General features: G+C 46.9%; 2 protein-coding genes across 4 annotated transcripts in view; one reads left to right on the forward strand and one right to left on the reverse strand.

Moving 5' to 3' along the window:
• On the forward strand, nucleotides 1-1,522 carry LOC120951366 (eukaryotic translation initiation factor 4E type 2). The gene is made up of 4 exons (XM_040370039.2): nucleotides 1-184; nucleotides 406-562; nucleotides 652-774; nucleotides 867-1,522. The coding sequence occupies exons 1-4, from the start codon at nucleotides 168-170 to the stop codon at nucleotides 1,194-1,196; spliced, it is 627 nt and encodes a 208-aa protein (XP_040225973.1). The 5' UTR covers nucleotides 1-167; the 3' UTR covers nucleotides 1,197-1,522.
• Nucleotides 1,523-5,394: 3,872 nt separating this feature from the next.
• LOC120951360 (uncharacterized) overlaps nucleotides 5,395-16,451 on the reverse strand; it is a 28,998-nt gene continuing 17,941 nt past the window's right edge. For all 3 annotated transcript variants that reach the window (XM_040370032.2, XM_040370033.2, XM_049605981.1), the window contains exons 3-10: nucleotides 14,316-15,047; nucleotides 14,050-14,224; nucleotides 12,887-13,956; nucleotides 12,055-12,779; nucleotides 11,753-11,949; nucleotides 11,470-11,597; nucleotides 10,320-11,377; nucleotides 5,395-10,237 (exon numbers count right to left, since the gene is read on the reverse strand). In XM_040370032.2, the coding sequence (XP_040225966.2) occupies nucleotides 9,308-10,237; nucleotides 10,320-11,377; nucleotides 11,470-11,597; nucleotides 11,753-11,949; nucleotides 12,055-12,779; nucleotides 12,887-13,956; nucleotides 14,050-14,224; nucleotides 14,316-15,047 (5,015 nt within the window). In that variant the 3' untranslated portion in view covers nucleotides 5,395-9,307. The remainder of the gene's footprint in view (nucleotides 10,238-10,319; nucleotides 11,378-11,469; nucleotides 11,598-11,752; nucleotides 11,950-12,054; nucleotides 12,780-12,886; nucleotides 13,957-14,049; nucleotides 14,225-14,315; nucleotides 15,048-16,451) is intronic.

Genomic DNA, 16,451 nt, shown 5'->3' on the forward strand with positions numbered 1-16,451 from the left:
AGCGCGGAACGTCACAAAAACACCTCGCATACTGTAGAGGCAGCAAAGCAAAAGCAAGCAAGGCAAAAGCGCAAAGCGAAACATTGCAGCAAACATTCTGTGATAACGTGAATAATTATACAAAAACCAGTTGCACCACTCTGTTACATACACCGGCGTCTTTAAATATGTCCAACAAATACGAGTAAGTGTGGTGCAGTGTGCTCGGTGCCGGCCAGCTCACTCCGCACACGAGCCGCGAGAAGAACCGTGCGGTCGTGGTGTAACAACAACACACGGTCCCCGCTTTCCCCTTTAATGGGGCTGGCTGGGGCTAGATCTTTCCGCCGGAAACCTCTAAACCGGAAGAAGTTCGACCGCTAACAGCCATCTTCCTCTTTCTCTCTGTTTCAACTTGCTCCACAGAATCAAACCATACGCCAGCGACAGCGACGATAGCGGGGACGAGGATGCGGATATCGATGTGGATAAGTTAGAACCGCTAGAAGCGGGACCCGGAGAGCATAAGCTACAGTACACCTACTGTTTATGGTTCGGCAAAAAGGGTTCACACAGAGCAGCGGTTTGTTAAACAGCTCCCAGGCGCAACGCCATGCAAATGTAGCTCGTACTAACGTTTGGGCCTTGGTTGGGCGTGTTTGCTTTTTACAGGAGTACGACAAATCCCTACACTTCGTCGGTCGGTGTGCCAGCGTAGAGCAGTGGTGGTCCCTGTACTGCCATCTAATAAAACCTACCAGCCTGAAACCTTACCGAAGGTTACATTTGTTTAAGGTAGGCAGTGCAGAGCCATCAACGGTTCCGGTATGGTTGGCGATAAATTAATACTTCCGTTTGTTTTGTTTTTTTTTTCTTCCATTCTTTAGAGTGGCATCAAACCCATGTGGGAAGATCCGAGCAATTCGAAAGGCGGCAAGTGGGTCATTCGCCTGAAGAAATCAAAGATCGACCGGGCCTGGGAGAACGTGTGCATGGCGATGCTGGGGGAACAGTTTCTGGTAGGGTCGGAAATTTGTGGCGTCGTCCTGTGCACCCAGTACCCCGAGGACGTCCTGTCCGTGTGGAACCGAACCGCCACCGATACGGTCAGCACCAATCGCATCCGGGACACGCTGCGGCGCATACTGAACCTACCTCAATCGCAGCACATCGAGTACAAACCGCACGGCGACAGTCTGAAGTTTGTGCCTGCCTGAATCTGCCCTTTTGGAGAAGAGGCAATCCCCCTCGATCCCCCCCCCCCCCCTCCCCCACTTCCACAAGTCTGATCGCGTACTGGACTTTTTGTTGCTGCAGCATCCGGGGTGGGCTCCGCGCGATTGTTTGGGTGGGTTTTTATTGTGTTTTGTTTAAGTTTTCGTCAGTGGTCGAAAAGAAAAACGAAACGAAACGATCCAACTAACAACACACGCACCACCATACACCACCACAACTAAGCAGCATTCATTTTTCCTACAATAATAAACGTTCGTATATTGAAGATTCTATACAAACCACAACAAACACCACACAATAAGAGGAAGATGGTGCATTCGTCTTTTTTTTCTCTCCCTAGCAATAACACCAAAATGATGACGAAATTGGATGAAATGCGTAATACAGTCAGAATTCAATACAGTGAACCCTCTCTTATTTGAGAGGCGATGGGACTGTCGAATAAGAGGGGTTTTCAAATTACAGAGGTTGAAAGTGAATGAAAGGTCCATACAAGACAAGAAAGAGACAGAACATTTAGTATGCAGTAGTGATGGGCAAAACGGCTCCGAAGCCGGAGCCGGCTCCGACCGGCTCCAGGCAATTTCGGAGCCGGCTCCGGAGCCGGCTCCGTTCCGACGGCTCCGGAGCCGGCTCCGCTCCGACGGCTCCGGAGCCGGCTCCACTCCGACGGCTCCGGAGCCAGCTCCACTCCGACGGCTCCGGAGCCGGCTCCACTCCGACGGCTCCGGAGCGGGCTCCGCACCAACGGCTCCGGAGCCGGCTCCGCACCAACGGCTCCGCTCCAACGGCTCCGGAGCCGGTTTTAACACAAAGGACCAAAAGAACTTTTTCAATGAAGTTTCAATCGAGGTAATCCGTAAATTGCGGAGTAGGTCATGTTTAAAAGAATTTATAAAAAAAAACATCGATTAGTTTTGAATATTGTTAAGAAAGACGAGACTAACGAATTAGTGGTGGGAGCTCGGAATCGGACCTACCCGATTCCGATTCCGTATTCGGAATCAATTCCGGAACCGATTCCGATGCTGGAATCGATTCCGATTCCGGAGTCGATTCCGGAGCCGATTCCGGAGTCGATTCCGGAGCCGATTCCGGAGCCGATTCCGGAGCCGATTCCGGAGCCGATTCCGGAGCCGATTCCGGAGCCGATTCCGGAGCCGATTCCGGTGTTGACTCCGGAGCAAAATCAGTCCGGGAATCTCCATGAGAATGGATCTTTTACAAGTAAATTTGGATTTTTGTGGTTAGCAATACGTAGTATGATTGGACTCAAACGCCTTTTTTTATGGCGATGCCGAAACTGACTCCGTTTGGTAGCCGATTCTAATGATATGAGCCATTTCCGATTCGAAAGCCGACTTCGATTCCGGAGCCGATTCCGGAGTCGATTCCGGAACCGATTCCGATTCCGGACCCGATTCTGGAGCCGATTCCGGAACCGATTCCTATTCCGGAGCCGATTCCGGAATCAATTCTGGAGTCGATTCCGGAGTCGATTCCGATTCCGGAGCCGATTCCGAAATCGATTCCGGAAACTGATTCCGGACCTACTATCCGGAATCGATTCCAGAAAACTGCGGAGCTAGCCGGAATCGATTCCGATAAAAACTTCATTTTTCCCATCACTATAACGAATGCTACACAACGTCATGCATGCCAATACTGCAATCCTATCGTGTGTTAGCTTCCACACGTGCGAGAATATATATTCATTTATGGAACGGAGGCGTGAGTGTAGAGCCGTTAGTCCGGAGCCGGCTACGGAGCCGAAGGTGGGTGTGGGTGCGGAGTCGGCTCCGGAGCCGTCGGAGCAGAGCCGGCTCCGGAGCCGCTGGTGCGGAGCCGGCTCCGGAGCCGTTGGTGCGGAGCCGGCTCCGGAGCCGTTGGTGCGCTCCGAAACGCCCATCACTAGTATGCAGCCTTAACTGTTGCTATAGGAAACTGCGAACAGAATCGCTAATTTGAGCATACATCTTTCAATAACCATGGCAACACCATACTCAAATAAGAGGGACACAGATTTCAGAGGTTTTCCAAATTAGAGGAACAAAAATGTACTGGAAATCAAGGGACTGTGCAAAATGTTCAAATAAGAGAGGTTTTTCAAATTGGAGAGGTGTCAAATAAGAGAGGGTTCACTGTAGTTGAACGCTTTTTAGTTGGTATGCTTTTTAGTTGAACGCTGGATAGTTGGCAGACAGTTTGGGGGAGCGATTGAAAGACGATGTACACCGTTCTAAGAGTGAACTAAGACTAACTACATTTATGCGATATTCAGTGTAACCACGGTTGCTGTATCCAATGGCTACTTGATTACAACTAAGATATTGCTATAAGCAATCCCCACCACAAGTTCAATTAAAAAGCATACGTTTGTATGGAAAAACCGATTTTTGAAAAATTCACAAAAATCTCATGGCTTGCCGAGAAAAATTTCAGATTTTTTTTTTGTATAGCAAAGCGTGCCAATTAAAAAGCACATATTTAATAGTTGGCAGGGAATCGAAGTTCAACCAGTGAGTTCGGACTGTATAGTAATTGCTCCATCCTCTAGGACACTTTGCAACCGCCACTTGGACCCACCGTGTCCTTATGGACGGCCCAAAAGGACTTTACGGGCGGGGTCGTCCAGTTCCAGGTGTATAACATGGCAACGGAGCCTAACCCCCCGAGCCCTGGCGATCCTGTTGCGCTGCACGGCAGTGAGATCACCATACACACAGCTGGTAAAGCTCGTCTATATTCGTTCTATTGAATTGTTTGTTTCATTTTAATATTTAAAAAATAGATAAAAATAATCACTTAATTTTGGTTGCAATACTCTTGCAACGTTCACTAAAATACTGAAACGGAATAAAACTATGAAAGAATGAATTTCTATTTTTTCTTCAAATACTCAATCCAAATTCATTCAATTTCTATTTAAAAAAAAAAGTATAATATTCTCAACCTTTCCACCTTTTTCCAAATTATAACTACACACTCATACACCCCCCGATTTACTTGGTACTAATGTCTAATTTTTATTCCTTCGAGATTTGTTTGAATTCTCAATTCACATGTTTTTTGCCTTTGTTTTTATAATAATAATAATAATAATAATAATAATAATAATAAATCGTTAATAAATTTAAAACTTAAAAGTAAGCTTACGAACAAAATGCTTGATTTTGTCATTGATGTGAGGTAGATAACAAGTATTATTATTAGTATTACATTATTACCGCTTCGCTTTGCCGCCTGGTGCCGCGCAGAGAGAGTACACAGAGAGGAGTAGTACAACATCATCATTAGACACACACACGCACACGCTTGTGGGCTCCCTTTTCGAAGCTGCCTTTCCAGAGCGTATACGCGTACCACACACAAAGCACAAACCGGTGCCGGTCGGGTCGGTACAGCAGCGCAAAACGCATGTGCATGTATATATTATATATCATGATATAGCAATATATAACGTAGTATAAATTTGCAAACGAGATTTACCAAAAAAAAATGTAAAAAATAATCAAAATTTTCCTCTGAGCGAACATTCTTCCGGTTTAGCGCAATGCCCCTCTTCCCATCCGCCCACCGTCTCCTAGTGTACTACTTCTCTTCTCTTTGTGATTGTGATTCTCCATCCACCTTGATGTATACATTATCATGTGTTACTTGATTGGGGGAAAGACAGAACAAGTGGAACAATGGTTTTTGTTTCTTTTTCGTATTAAATTACAATAAAATAAAAATACCACTTCAAAACAAAAAAAAAAAGAAACAATAAAATGGAATGTTGTGTTGTTGTGTTTGGTTGGCTTGACGGCAGGAAGTGGTGATGGTGGTGGGGAAGGAAGGTGCCTGGTTTGTATATAGGAATAAACTCGGGATCTCTGATACTATTCACAATATTCGCATATTTTTAAGATCAAGAAATTTGCATACCTTTTCCTTGTCTTGTTTGTTTGTTTGTTTGTTTGTTTGTTTGTTTTTTTTGTTTTGTTTTGTTAAAGAATTCCTGTAAATGTAGCGCCTCCGTCGCTTTGCTTCTCGCTCTTTCACTCTGTTTCTGTTCTCTTTTCTGTACTTTTCTCTCTATTTCTCTGCCAGTTTTCCTTTCTTTAATACGTTTGTCACAATCCTTTGTATACTCTCTGGTTCAGGTATTAATAGTATTTCATTTTTGTTTTCTCTCTCTCTCTCTCTCTCTCTCTCTCTCTCTCTTTCTCTCTCTTCTTTTTAACGTCCCTTTTATCCCATCTTGCATGTTGTATGTGCGCGTCAATCGTTCATTACCCTTCTTTAACAGCGTGTTTCGTTTTCTTGCTTGTTTGTTAACACATAATTTTGAATGTTAGATATGTTCTCTGTTTAACATCATTTGTGGGGGGAGGGGTGTGTATTAGCGGGGTAAAAGGAGGGCTCATGCCTTTGTCGATTATCGGCTTTTCTTGGCGGAAAACCCGATGGAAAGAACGTTGGACAAAAGCAGACCCCACACCACACGGTTGAGAATAAATAACTGTGTATTATCCTGTTTGTGAGCAGTTTGTGTGTGTGTGTATGTATATGTGACTTTGTTTGTTTGTTTGTTCGGTTTTTGGTACATGTTGTTAGTATGCTCCTATGGCATGCATCTGCTACAAAACAGACACAATCCTTCTATTGCTTTTAGGTTTGTTTGTTTGTTTGTTTGTTTTGTTTTTGTTTGCTGTTTCCTCCAACGACACGAGGGATACCACCCATTTAGGACGCGTTAATAAATAAATAATAATAGATTAACACAATACTATTTCACGCACGGTAGAGGAGCTTGTAGCTTGTGTATGTAACGCGAGCCTGCGACAGAGCCTGCGAACACACACACACGCGCACAATAATCCATAGATAGAGGAGGAGGTGCAGTTTTTTTTTTTAACGGATAATACAGAAAAATACAACTTAAAAAATGGTAACTTTGCAGCGGATTGTGGAAAGTGTGCAGCCAATTTGCCGATGGAATTATGTACGTATGTGGTAAGGGTTTTTGTTTGCTCCTTCTTCTTCTTCTTCTTCTTCTTCTTCTTCTTCTTCTTCTTCTTCTTCTTCTTCTTCTACTTTTTCTTCTTCTTCTTTTTCCTACGTTTGTGTCGTACACTACCTGTTGAGGAGGCATTTCTTAATGGAAATAAAATGTTGCCTCCTTAGATTTCTTACATCTGCCCTACTTACTTCTATCTCTCTCTCTCTCTTGCTTTTGCTACTTTCATCAACACACGGAAATAGGATTGACGGTTCGAATTTTAGCAGTGTACAGTGTATACAGTAAGCAGTTAAGCCATGCCTATGCAAAACGCAATCTTCTTATCCAATAGGGAAGAGCGAAATAAATTAGATTGGAATTTGAATTTGAAAACATTTTCCTATTGGAAATTGGACACAAACCGAAAGCACGTGGTGTAAGTCCTCGGCCGTGTTAGAATTGATGACGAATTTGCATCACTATCCACAAAAGCACACATCCTTAATTTGTCTCTCTCTTTTGAAAAGGTTCTCATTCACATTGTTTGTGTTTTAAACATACTTTAAATTAAAAAAAAAGCAACAAAACACACTTTTCTCGTATCGGAACATATAAACACTCTAGTACAAGATGCTTCCTGATTCGTTCCATTTTTTCCAGCAACTGCTGCTCTTTGCGTTGTTTGCCGTTAATCAGCTCGTTTGTTTTTCTTCTCTATTGTGCAATTGTTGTGTAAATTAGTAAGCCCCGGGTAAGCCCTAAATGTGATAAGTCAGGTACCCAGATTATTCTTATTTCATTATATCGTCGGTCAAATTTTACTGTTTTTTTGTTGTTGTTGTTTTGTTTTTGTTTTCTTCTTTTCTACTCCGTTTTGTGTTCTGCATTGGCATACGTTTTGTTTTCGTTTTCTATCCCCACCCAAATGATGGAGAAGTGTATGGTTCACTATTTGTGTATTTGCTATTTGTTTTTTGAGTGTGTGTGTGTGTGTGTGTGTGTGTGTTTGTGATTTTTTTAAACTATTACAAGACTGATTCTACTCTGTTCTATACCATATTATTTTCATTTCCTTTCTTCATCATACACTTGCAATTAAAATTTGGAAGAACATTTAAACCAAATCATTGGGAGCCCTAAACGGAAATGGAGCAGCGTAACGGCACACGTATCAGAACCATTAGGTTTTGTTGGACACTGTAACTCGTACGCTATGTATATATAGCATAAATAAATATAATAAAGAGGGGGGACAGGCGCGTCATATAAACATTTCGCGTAAAATATATGCTTTGCTCACCCAAGGCCCGTTTTCTTTTGTTGTTCAATACCGCCCAGCGTAAAAAATAGGTGTGTTTGCGAAGATGAAGAAGTACATTAGTGAATAGCGACAGAAACATGGGGAAGAGCGCGTTAGACGGGGGGGGGGGGGGGGGGGGCGAACAAGGTGTGAATCTATATATGAAGCTAAATATCTGACTGTAGATTAGCGCACATGTATATATATATTTCCATACCGCTAGGGTGTGTAGTAGTTTGCTCTTTGGTGGGACGATGAGATTATTACACAAGATTATAAAATTAGACCATTAAAATTAGTCCGGCGCTTCCCGATTACATCGTTTCGGCTGCCGTTCCCGTACGAGGAGTTCGAATGCTCTTACAGTTGCGACTAGTTACCGTTCTTCATTGAAGAATGCAACTAGCCCTGCAGCGGCGCGGGTGCTGCTTTTCTGTAAATCTAAGCGCGCATCGAATGGCTGCTGTAGTAGTGTTATTTGGCAACAAAGTAAAACTTTCAGTTTGCTGTGAGTATATATATATATTCTACACTTCCCGCATTTCCTTTATGTACTTCTTCACTTCGTATGGAAATTTTAGTTCAATGGAATTGGCGCTGGTGGTGGTGGTGTGTGTGTGTGTAGAAGAATATGTATTACCGGCATTGTTGTACACAGTACATTAACGCAAGAGAGCATGCATCAAAATGGCTTAAGATGAGCCAAACGTCTGATAGTCATGGAGAAATATAGATTAAAAAAAAGCACAAAAATGCGAGTTTTCATAAATAAACAATACTGTAGATCACACTGGTGGTGGAAGCGGATTACTTCGAGTTCACTTTCCACTAGATATTTACTCTTCTGGCTTGTAGTAAAAGTGTAGTAGCAAACAGTTTAAATATGCTGTGTCTGTCAGTGTGTAACGTAAATAGGGAGGGGGAACAGTACGTCAACGAGTGGGGAACACTGTAACTTGTAAAACGTAATGTAACAACAAAATGTACACCCGCGTACCCAGAGCACAGTGGGTCCGTGTTCTTCTACTGCACCTTTCTGTTTGTATGTGGTGTGCTTAAATGCAAATCGTTTCGTTCATAGGAAACATATAGATAATCATATACACGCGCGGCGTGGCGGGAACTGTTAACCTTTGCAAAAAAAAAAGAAACAAACTAAAAACACAATCGACCACAACGACGCGCAGCGGGGCATTATTGAGTTGGGTGAGCTTAAGGAAACTATGTATGTATAAAAGATAGCGGTAGCGCTTAAGGCAGAACAAACAAACAAAAAAACACATTCAAGATATAGAAGACTCGTTATAACATCAAATTAAAAATATCACTTAAAGTAGTAATCGAAAATTACGATCAAGCCTCTGCTTCGTTCTACCTGCTACCTACTTCCTACTAAACTACCTTTCCAGCGGCATGCTGATACTAATAAGATGACGAACGATACCACCCCGCGGTACCGTACACAATCCTTTCCTCCCCATTCACCTGACAATGCAACGCGCTCGGGCTGGTGGGGTTATCGCGTTATCATGCCACCAATCAATTGCTGTCGTTGCTCTGCCGAAGCGCAACAGCATATCATATCGTGCATCACCGTGTGATGGCGCACCGTCGCATTAGGAGGGGATGTGTCTGTACGGGGGAAAAGCAGTGTCATCACTGCTCTCTCAAAAACTATAACATAAAACGAATGTACCTGAGAGGCGGCGGAAGTAACTGCTTCCACCACAAGAAGCGGCCATATTATCGGCCCCTTCATTACGGATACTATGCACCCGGTTTGCTGGCGTTGCTGCGTACTGTTCAACCTAGCCGTTTGGACCGATGATGGGTCGTCGAAAATTCCAGCTGGAGGTGTGGTTTTGCTGGTGGAGGGGTTTTGTACTGAGGCTGCTTGAATTCAGTAGCGATGATGAATTATCCAGCTCATCATCATCGTCATCATCGTCATCGCCGGCGTCGTCGTCGTTGTCGTCGTCGTCGTGGCCCCGTTTCTCACCTTGATTACGCTTCAGGTTGTAGGTTTGTGGTTTGTGTTTCGCCAAAGCCAATTCCACTCCGTTGCTCGACACGAACGCATTAGCATGGCGATAGTTCTGATTGACTTCATCGTGAGTTTTCGACTGCTGTCGTCGAGTGATACACTCGTGAAGCTTGTTCTCCTGCTCGCTTAAGGTAGGGAGCACCGCAGTGGACTGATCTGTTGGCATCGGTCCCATCAACGGACTCGTTGTATGTTCAGGCACCTCCCGGCATTCCTGCGCGAGCAGTAGCTGCCGGCTATGGTCTCTTTCGTCTTCCCTTTCATCATCACAGTTCGTTGCATAGTCGTAATCATAAATTTCTACTGGGTGTTGGGGTGTTGTTGTTGTTGGTGGTGGTGGTGGTGGTGGTGCGAGTGCTGCTGGTATATCTAACTGCTGTTGCTTCGCTTCTTCTACAATAATGGTGCTTGTGTTACTATCTAAGGTTGTCTCTAATAATCTACGTTGGCTACTATCGAATTCTACTGGAGAGCGCTGTTTCAGCACGCCTTGTGAGGAGGCCGGCGATAATGACGACGGGGTGGATGTACACGAGGACGACGGCGACGACGACAACGGTAGGACAGCACAGGGCAGTTTGGACGAGAATGAAAGTGTTGGCGACGATTTGCGTTCACTTGTACGGCGGGTGAGCGTTGCTGAGGTGCTCCCGTTGTTTGAGGTTGTTGCAACAGGCCCATTCGTTGCTAAACACTGCAAAAGAGGAGAGGAAGAGATAGAATTAAATACAATTTACAGCTGCGACATTATGCTTGTGGCAAACAGCAAACACTACCTCCTGATTGACCGGCAAGCAACTGTCACTACTCGTAGCAGCCGCGTCGTTTGCACCGGAAGAACCTTTATCAGTTCCGTCGTAATGACCACCCACTTTTGTCGATGATCGCTGAGGTATATTGGAAACAGTAGGAGCAAATCTTGCATTGCCACAGCTGCTGCTGCTGCTGCTGCTACTGCTGCTGCCTACACAGTCTAGCCGTTCCTTACCCAACAGCTCTTTGTAGGAAGTAATAACTGTACACGGGCCCGCTTTACTGGCAGCCGTAGAACCTGTTCCGCTCAGAGGTACGTTTGCCGACGGTGCGTGATACGATTTTCGGGGCTGTGGCCGATTCCGCGTTATCAGTGCCGCTACCGGGACCGGATTCGTTTCCGGCATGGTTTGACCGTACGTGTTAATCGCGAGCCCGTTGGCCATTACTGTTCCATTTGCACGCGCTGGATAGTTGTTGCTGGAGCGGATGAGTGTTTGCATCTCATGCATGTCGTTGTTACACCCCGTTATCATACCCATCATCTGCATCGCGGACGCATCGATCGCAAGATGATGCCGAACATCGCTGCCAGCGGTTGTTACCGGCGCTCGGTTATTAAGTGGAGCGCCAGAGCTGCTGTTCGCTTTTTTGCACGCTTTCCGTCGCAACAGCAGGTAGCAAAATATGCCCATTACCACGAACAGTATCAACACGATCGCTATTAAGTAGAGCTGGAAGAGCCAACGGTCGTTGTATCCGGTCGGGTTTCCAGCACCGTTCCCATCGCCGCCACTTACAATCCCCTCGTAATTTTTCAAATTTAGATAAATCGGTATACCGAGCCCGAATGTGCTTAGTGCGCGGAGCGATATATTGATACGCTCGTCGGACGTTACGTTGGGAAAGGTGAAGCTGATCGCATCGGCCGAAAGGTTCGCCGAATGCTGCACACTATCCTCCGTTATCCATTCCACTAGATAGCCCTGCAGTACACCGTTACGGTTTTCGGGCGGACCCCAAGTTATGCTTATTGTGCCGCCCTTGCGATGAAGCTCGTGATTCGTAACGGGCCCGGGAACTGAATGAAACGAAAGCAAAAAACAACGAAAAAGCATACATTAGTGGGTCAGTCACTTATTAGCCAGAAACATTGCTTAGCCACAGCTTTACCATCGTGCTTTGTTTGAAAGTCCAGAATATCGCTAAGTGCTTCGGTCGATTCGCAGGGCTTCAAAAAAGCTTTATACATAGTAACTGGAACTAAATCCTTCACATTGTAATACGACGCATCCTTTGGGCTGCAAGTGAAAAAAGTGGAATTCAAATCGTTTGTTAGTTGTTCCGTTCCGTACACAGGTTGTGTTCGCTTGTGTGTCTTGCGTATACACTTGTGCCCTTTTGATTAAGTGCAGACGGTATAGCGTCGGTACGACCGACATTCATACGGACTCACATCTTCTGACAGTCGAACCGGTTGGATCCTCCGCGCATCGTCACATCGTAGTTGACGTTTTTGTAACACAGCTGCAGGCACCGATTTATCGCTTTGGTGGCAACGAAACGGCTCCAGGTAAACTGTACGCTTCGGGAATCGATGTGACTCGCCTGAAATCTATTGACGGCATCGGTCCGTGGAGCATCGGTATCAATCTAAGATGGGAGAGTTTGTTCAGGACACGTGAGGTTATTTCCGGGATCCGTTTTGGTTTTGCGGTACTAATCATTCAATTAAGCATAGGCTTAATAACTACTTACCACTTTCCACTCGACGTACCGCAAGTCTTGTACCGCTGGTTCACCATCTGCCGCCAACGAACCCAACACACGCACCATCACGCTACGGATGTTTGGCAGCAGAATGCCCGTCACATTGCCTGCCACCTTTACCTGCGTCACCGTGATCTGTTGGTGCGTTTTCCGAGCTTGAGCATCGTCACCGAGGCTTCCTTGGCCGGCGGTCGAAAGTTTCGCTGCTGCCACGGCCGCCTGGATGCTGGACACATTCGAGGATCGAATGTGGTCCGCATTCACTGGAATCGGTACGTCCACATCCATTGCACCACTAGTGGCCAGTGAGTCGAAAATTTGCTTCCGATCCTTGGACAGATCGAACGCGTGCCGATTGCGTCTACCCTCTCGGTGACTCTGGCGCCGGCGGCGGCGTCGTCTTTGATGGGCAAGATTTTCCGCACCCTTGTTACCGTCACTTACCCCCTCTGCTGCGTCGTTCTCGTTCCATAGCCAATCTTGCAATTCCTTGGTTTCTGCCTCAATCTTCCCAAGCAGTGGTTCTACCTCGTCGTGCGACATGTAATCATCTAGCGGGTCGACCGTACCGATGATTTGATTCGTAAAGGTGGTCAAATTGCTGTTCCCACCATGCCGAAGCTGGATGGTGAAAGCGGTCGGCTGTATTCCATCGTGCTTGGGCCACCAGATGAAAATCCCATTGTTAGGAAAGAAGGTCGACAGAATTGGGTCTGGAATGGAATTTAATAAAGAAAATAAAGAAAATTACATGTTTTTAAATCATCAACACACATCTTAGTGCAAACACTAGCAATGCATTACAACAGCACACACTTACATCCTTGCGATGCGCACCGAATTCCCCGAGACAATCTGGACGGGATCACTTTTTGCATGCCGGGTGCACCGTTGCCGCGCATATTCTCCGTGCCGGAGATGTCGCTCACCGAGCAGGCGCGCAAAAACACGGTATAGTTCCGGAACGGTTCCACCATCTTGCCGCTGATCCGCAGGCTTCCATTGGCCGCCAGGTGCGTCGGAGGCGAGCTGTACCACCGGAACGGATCATCGCTGGCCAGATAGTACATTACATACTCGATATTTGCGCTCACGTGCGGTGGCACGGTAAACGTTAAGTACAGGCTGGTCGTATCCACCGGGTAGCACCGGATGCCATCGAGCCGCTTTGCCTTATGCCGATACTTCTGACGGTCGCGGATCGTCAGGTAGGACGAGACGGAAACTTCGCCCGCCTCGTTCCGCGCCATACACTGGTACAGCCCTTCGTCCTCCGGGTCGAGCGTGTTGATTTGCAGCATCGGATAGTTGTGGTGCACGATATAGTTGCTGGTAAGTTCGCGCCCATTCTTGTACCAGATGGCGGCCGGCATCGGATTCCCCGTGACGGTACAGTTGAACGCCATCGACGCCACTACCGAGGAGGTGTACGAGGCAATTTTGCTGACAATTGCCGGCGCAACCAGCACGGTCACGTTGAACGCTTGCCGATCGGTGCCGTCCGGCGTTCGGCAGGTGAACGTACCCTCGTGACGCTCGACCGAAACGTTCACGAACGCAACTTGGTGGGTGAAGTTTTCCAGCCGTATGGGGATTTGGCTTTGCCGGGGCGTGAACAGCCACTGCGGTTTGCACGAGTAGCAGGCGCAATGTAGCCGAAGCGTATCGCCAGCACGCACCGACAGGCGCACCGGCTGAAGGGGTGGCAGAAGACGTTTCCCTCTCTCCACCGTAAGGCTACTTGGGGGTGCACTAATCACGGCAAGATTGAAGCTGGTGCTGCGCACATTTTTGGCGACGTAATTATTGGTGGCGTTGCAGCGATAGCGTCCACTGTCCATCAGTTGCACGTCCGTGATGAGCAGACTGCCATTTTGCAGTAGAAAAAATCTACAAAAGCAAGAATGCAGACGGGTAGCACAAAATTGTTTAGGAAATGGTTGCAAAATGCACACACTGTGGATCGAATCAAACAAAGCTTACCTGCTGTCCCTTGCGTTGCCAAAATTTGAATGCAGCTGCAGCACAGTTTTGTTCATCGACCAGGTAATATTAGCTGCTGGATAGCTTTGAAACGGGCAGGGAAGGACGGTTGGTTCGTTCGCTCGCACGACGATCGTGTTGTTGGGGAAATTTATCTGATTGTCCCGTTCAAGATCTGTGAAGAAGAAGCACGAAGAAAAAGAAGAAGCCCCAGTCGTAAATGATGCACCTTTAAGCCGTCGTATGTGTGTGTGCGCCAAACTTACACGCTATCGAAACGGTACTTTCGGTGGACAGGATCGAGCCCTGGTACCGCTGCTGATGGCTGACAAGCGTGGCCATGCACCGGTAAACGCCCGCCACAATGTTTCCGTTCTGCCGGTTGTACAGGATGCGCAGCGTACCGTTCTCGAACAGCCGGAATCCTTTATGCGTCTGGCGCTGGTTCTGGTTCTGAAAGGAGGTGGTAAGAAACTCCAGCCCATTGCGATACCACACGTACTCAAAGATGCTGCCCGGCGACCCGTAATATTCGCCCCCTCGCCGCTGCGTGTGCACATATCGCTTTCGCCGCCGCCGCCGACGACGCTCCTCCTCCTCCTCCGTGTCGTCGTAGTCTTTGTATTGGCGCGAAAAATGCTGACCGGTCTGCTGCGCCTGCTGCTGTTGCTGCTGCTGCTGGCGATGGTCGCCGTTGGTCAGATCGTTGTTCGTCACCAGCGAAGAAGTGTGGGGCAGAAAGTCATCCTCCATCTCGTCGGTGTCCTCGTCGTAACCCTCCTCATCTTCCTCCTCCTCCTCGTCCTCCTCATTGTGCTCGTCCAGATACTCGTCGCCGTAGCTGCTGTTCGGTATGTCGTCGGACGTGTCCGGCCCAAGCTCCGCCTGGCATGGCAGATAGACGGGCGCACTGCGGCTGCCCGTCACGATGACGTGCGACGGGGGTGCGGCTATTAGCCGCAGCCGCTCCGGACCTTCTTCGTTGACAAATGCGAGCACTGGGGAAAAAAGAACGCAAAAAACGCAAATGTTACAAGACTGGTATAAACAATTTAAAAAAACCCCTTTATTGCATAAAAAAGAGCGAAATATATTTTACCAACTTCAAGAGAACAGCTAATATGTAGGATTAAGCAGTGTTTACACTTTTTAACCAGTAGCAATTTCAACTGCACCCGCCTACTGCGATCGCGATATAAAAATTTAGTTGTCAAGAATAAAAAAACAAGAGTTTTGAATTTGCAGTTGGGCGTCGCGCATAGACGTCAAGATCGCTTAGAACCTGACTAACAATCAACATTACCCATCTACAACTCCAAAAGTGCAGCATTATGCATTTATACTTTTGTTTTCCCAATTCCAGCAGTGCACTCAAAACGACGGCTGCCGAACGGCTGCCATCTGGCTTGCGTGGCATGCGTGTTTGGTTGTTGCTGGTGTTGTTGTTATTAGTGTGCTACACACATGCACACACGCTGCCTGCACTGGCGAGCATGTGCAAGTGTATGTAAGATTCATCCTGACCCACCGCAATCTTTGATCGGTTGTGTGTGTAGCTGCACACAAAGTGATGCTGCATAAATACCGCAAGTGAGCGAGCGCGCGCGAGAGAGTCACCGTGCACGTGGTGACGCTGTTTCCATCCCCCTTGTTCTTCCTGCCGCACCACAAGGCGTGTCGTCGCACGCTGCCAGTCGCGCATATACAGGGCCTGTTTTGTGCGCGATCATCGGGCCGTTTGTGAAGTGGGGCGCGCGCGCACTGAAACGCAGATGCATTTGCTGTGCATCACACAATTTAGCCACATGTGGAGCGCGCGAGCGAGCCGTGCATGCGCGCGCTCGTGCTCCTATGCACATCAACAGGCTCTGTTTAGCTCTATCTCTCTCTCTCACACACACACACACTCTGTCTCTCGTGCTCTCTAATAAAATTGCACCAGAAACTGGTCGATTGATGCGCTACCGCTTTGGTTAAAATCAATCACTTGCCGAAGAAAATCTGAAAGTTGCAATAGAAAAGGGTCAGTGTGCATTTAATCAACAATATATAAATTTGCTGCATTTCAGCAACGCGTGCGCAAACCGTTTAGGTTGAGTAATGGTATACATACGGATGTACGTAGGATTTAATTTCTGCGTTTCTGCACCACCGCCCTAGAGCTGTGTCGTTTACATATAACGTGTTTTAATTATGTCGATCAAAACAATCGCTTTTTGTTACGCTTTGCCCCTTGTAGGATGGTTTACAAACGGCGCACAAGCGCATGTAATCATGTATGGAAACCAGCGCGGTAACATCAACCGCGCGCTCACACACCGAACGGGCGGCGAATGATCGATGTTCGATCGTTTGCTGGAAGTAAATCAACTGCAGCAGCGCACCGTACCCACCGAACCGGA

The sequence above is a fragment of the Anopheles coluzzii genome, chromosome 2 (assembly GCF_943734685.1).
Source record: "Anopheles coluzzii chromosome 2, AcolN3, whole genome shotgun sequence".
In the NCBI taxonomy this organism is placed as follows: Eukaryota; Metazoa; Arthropoda; class Insecta; order Diptera; family Culicidae; genus Anopheles; species Anopheles coluzzii.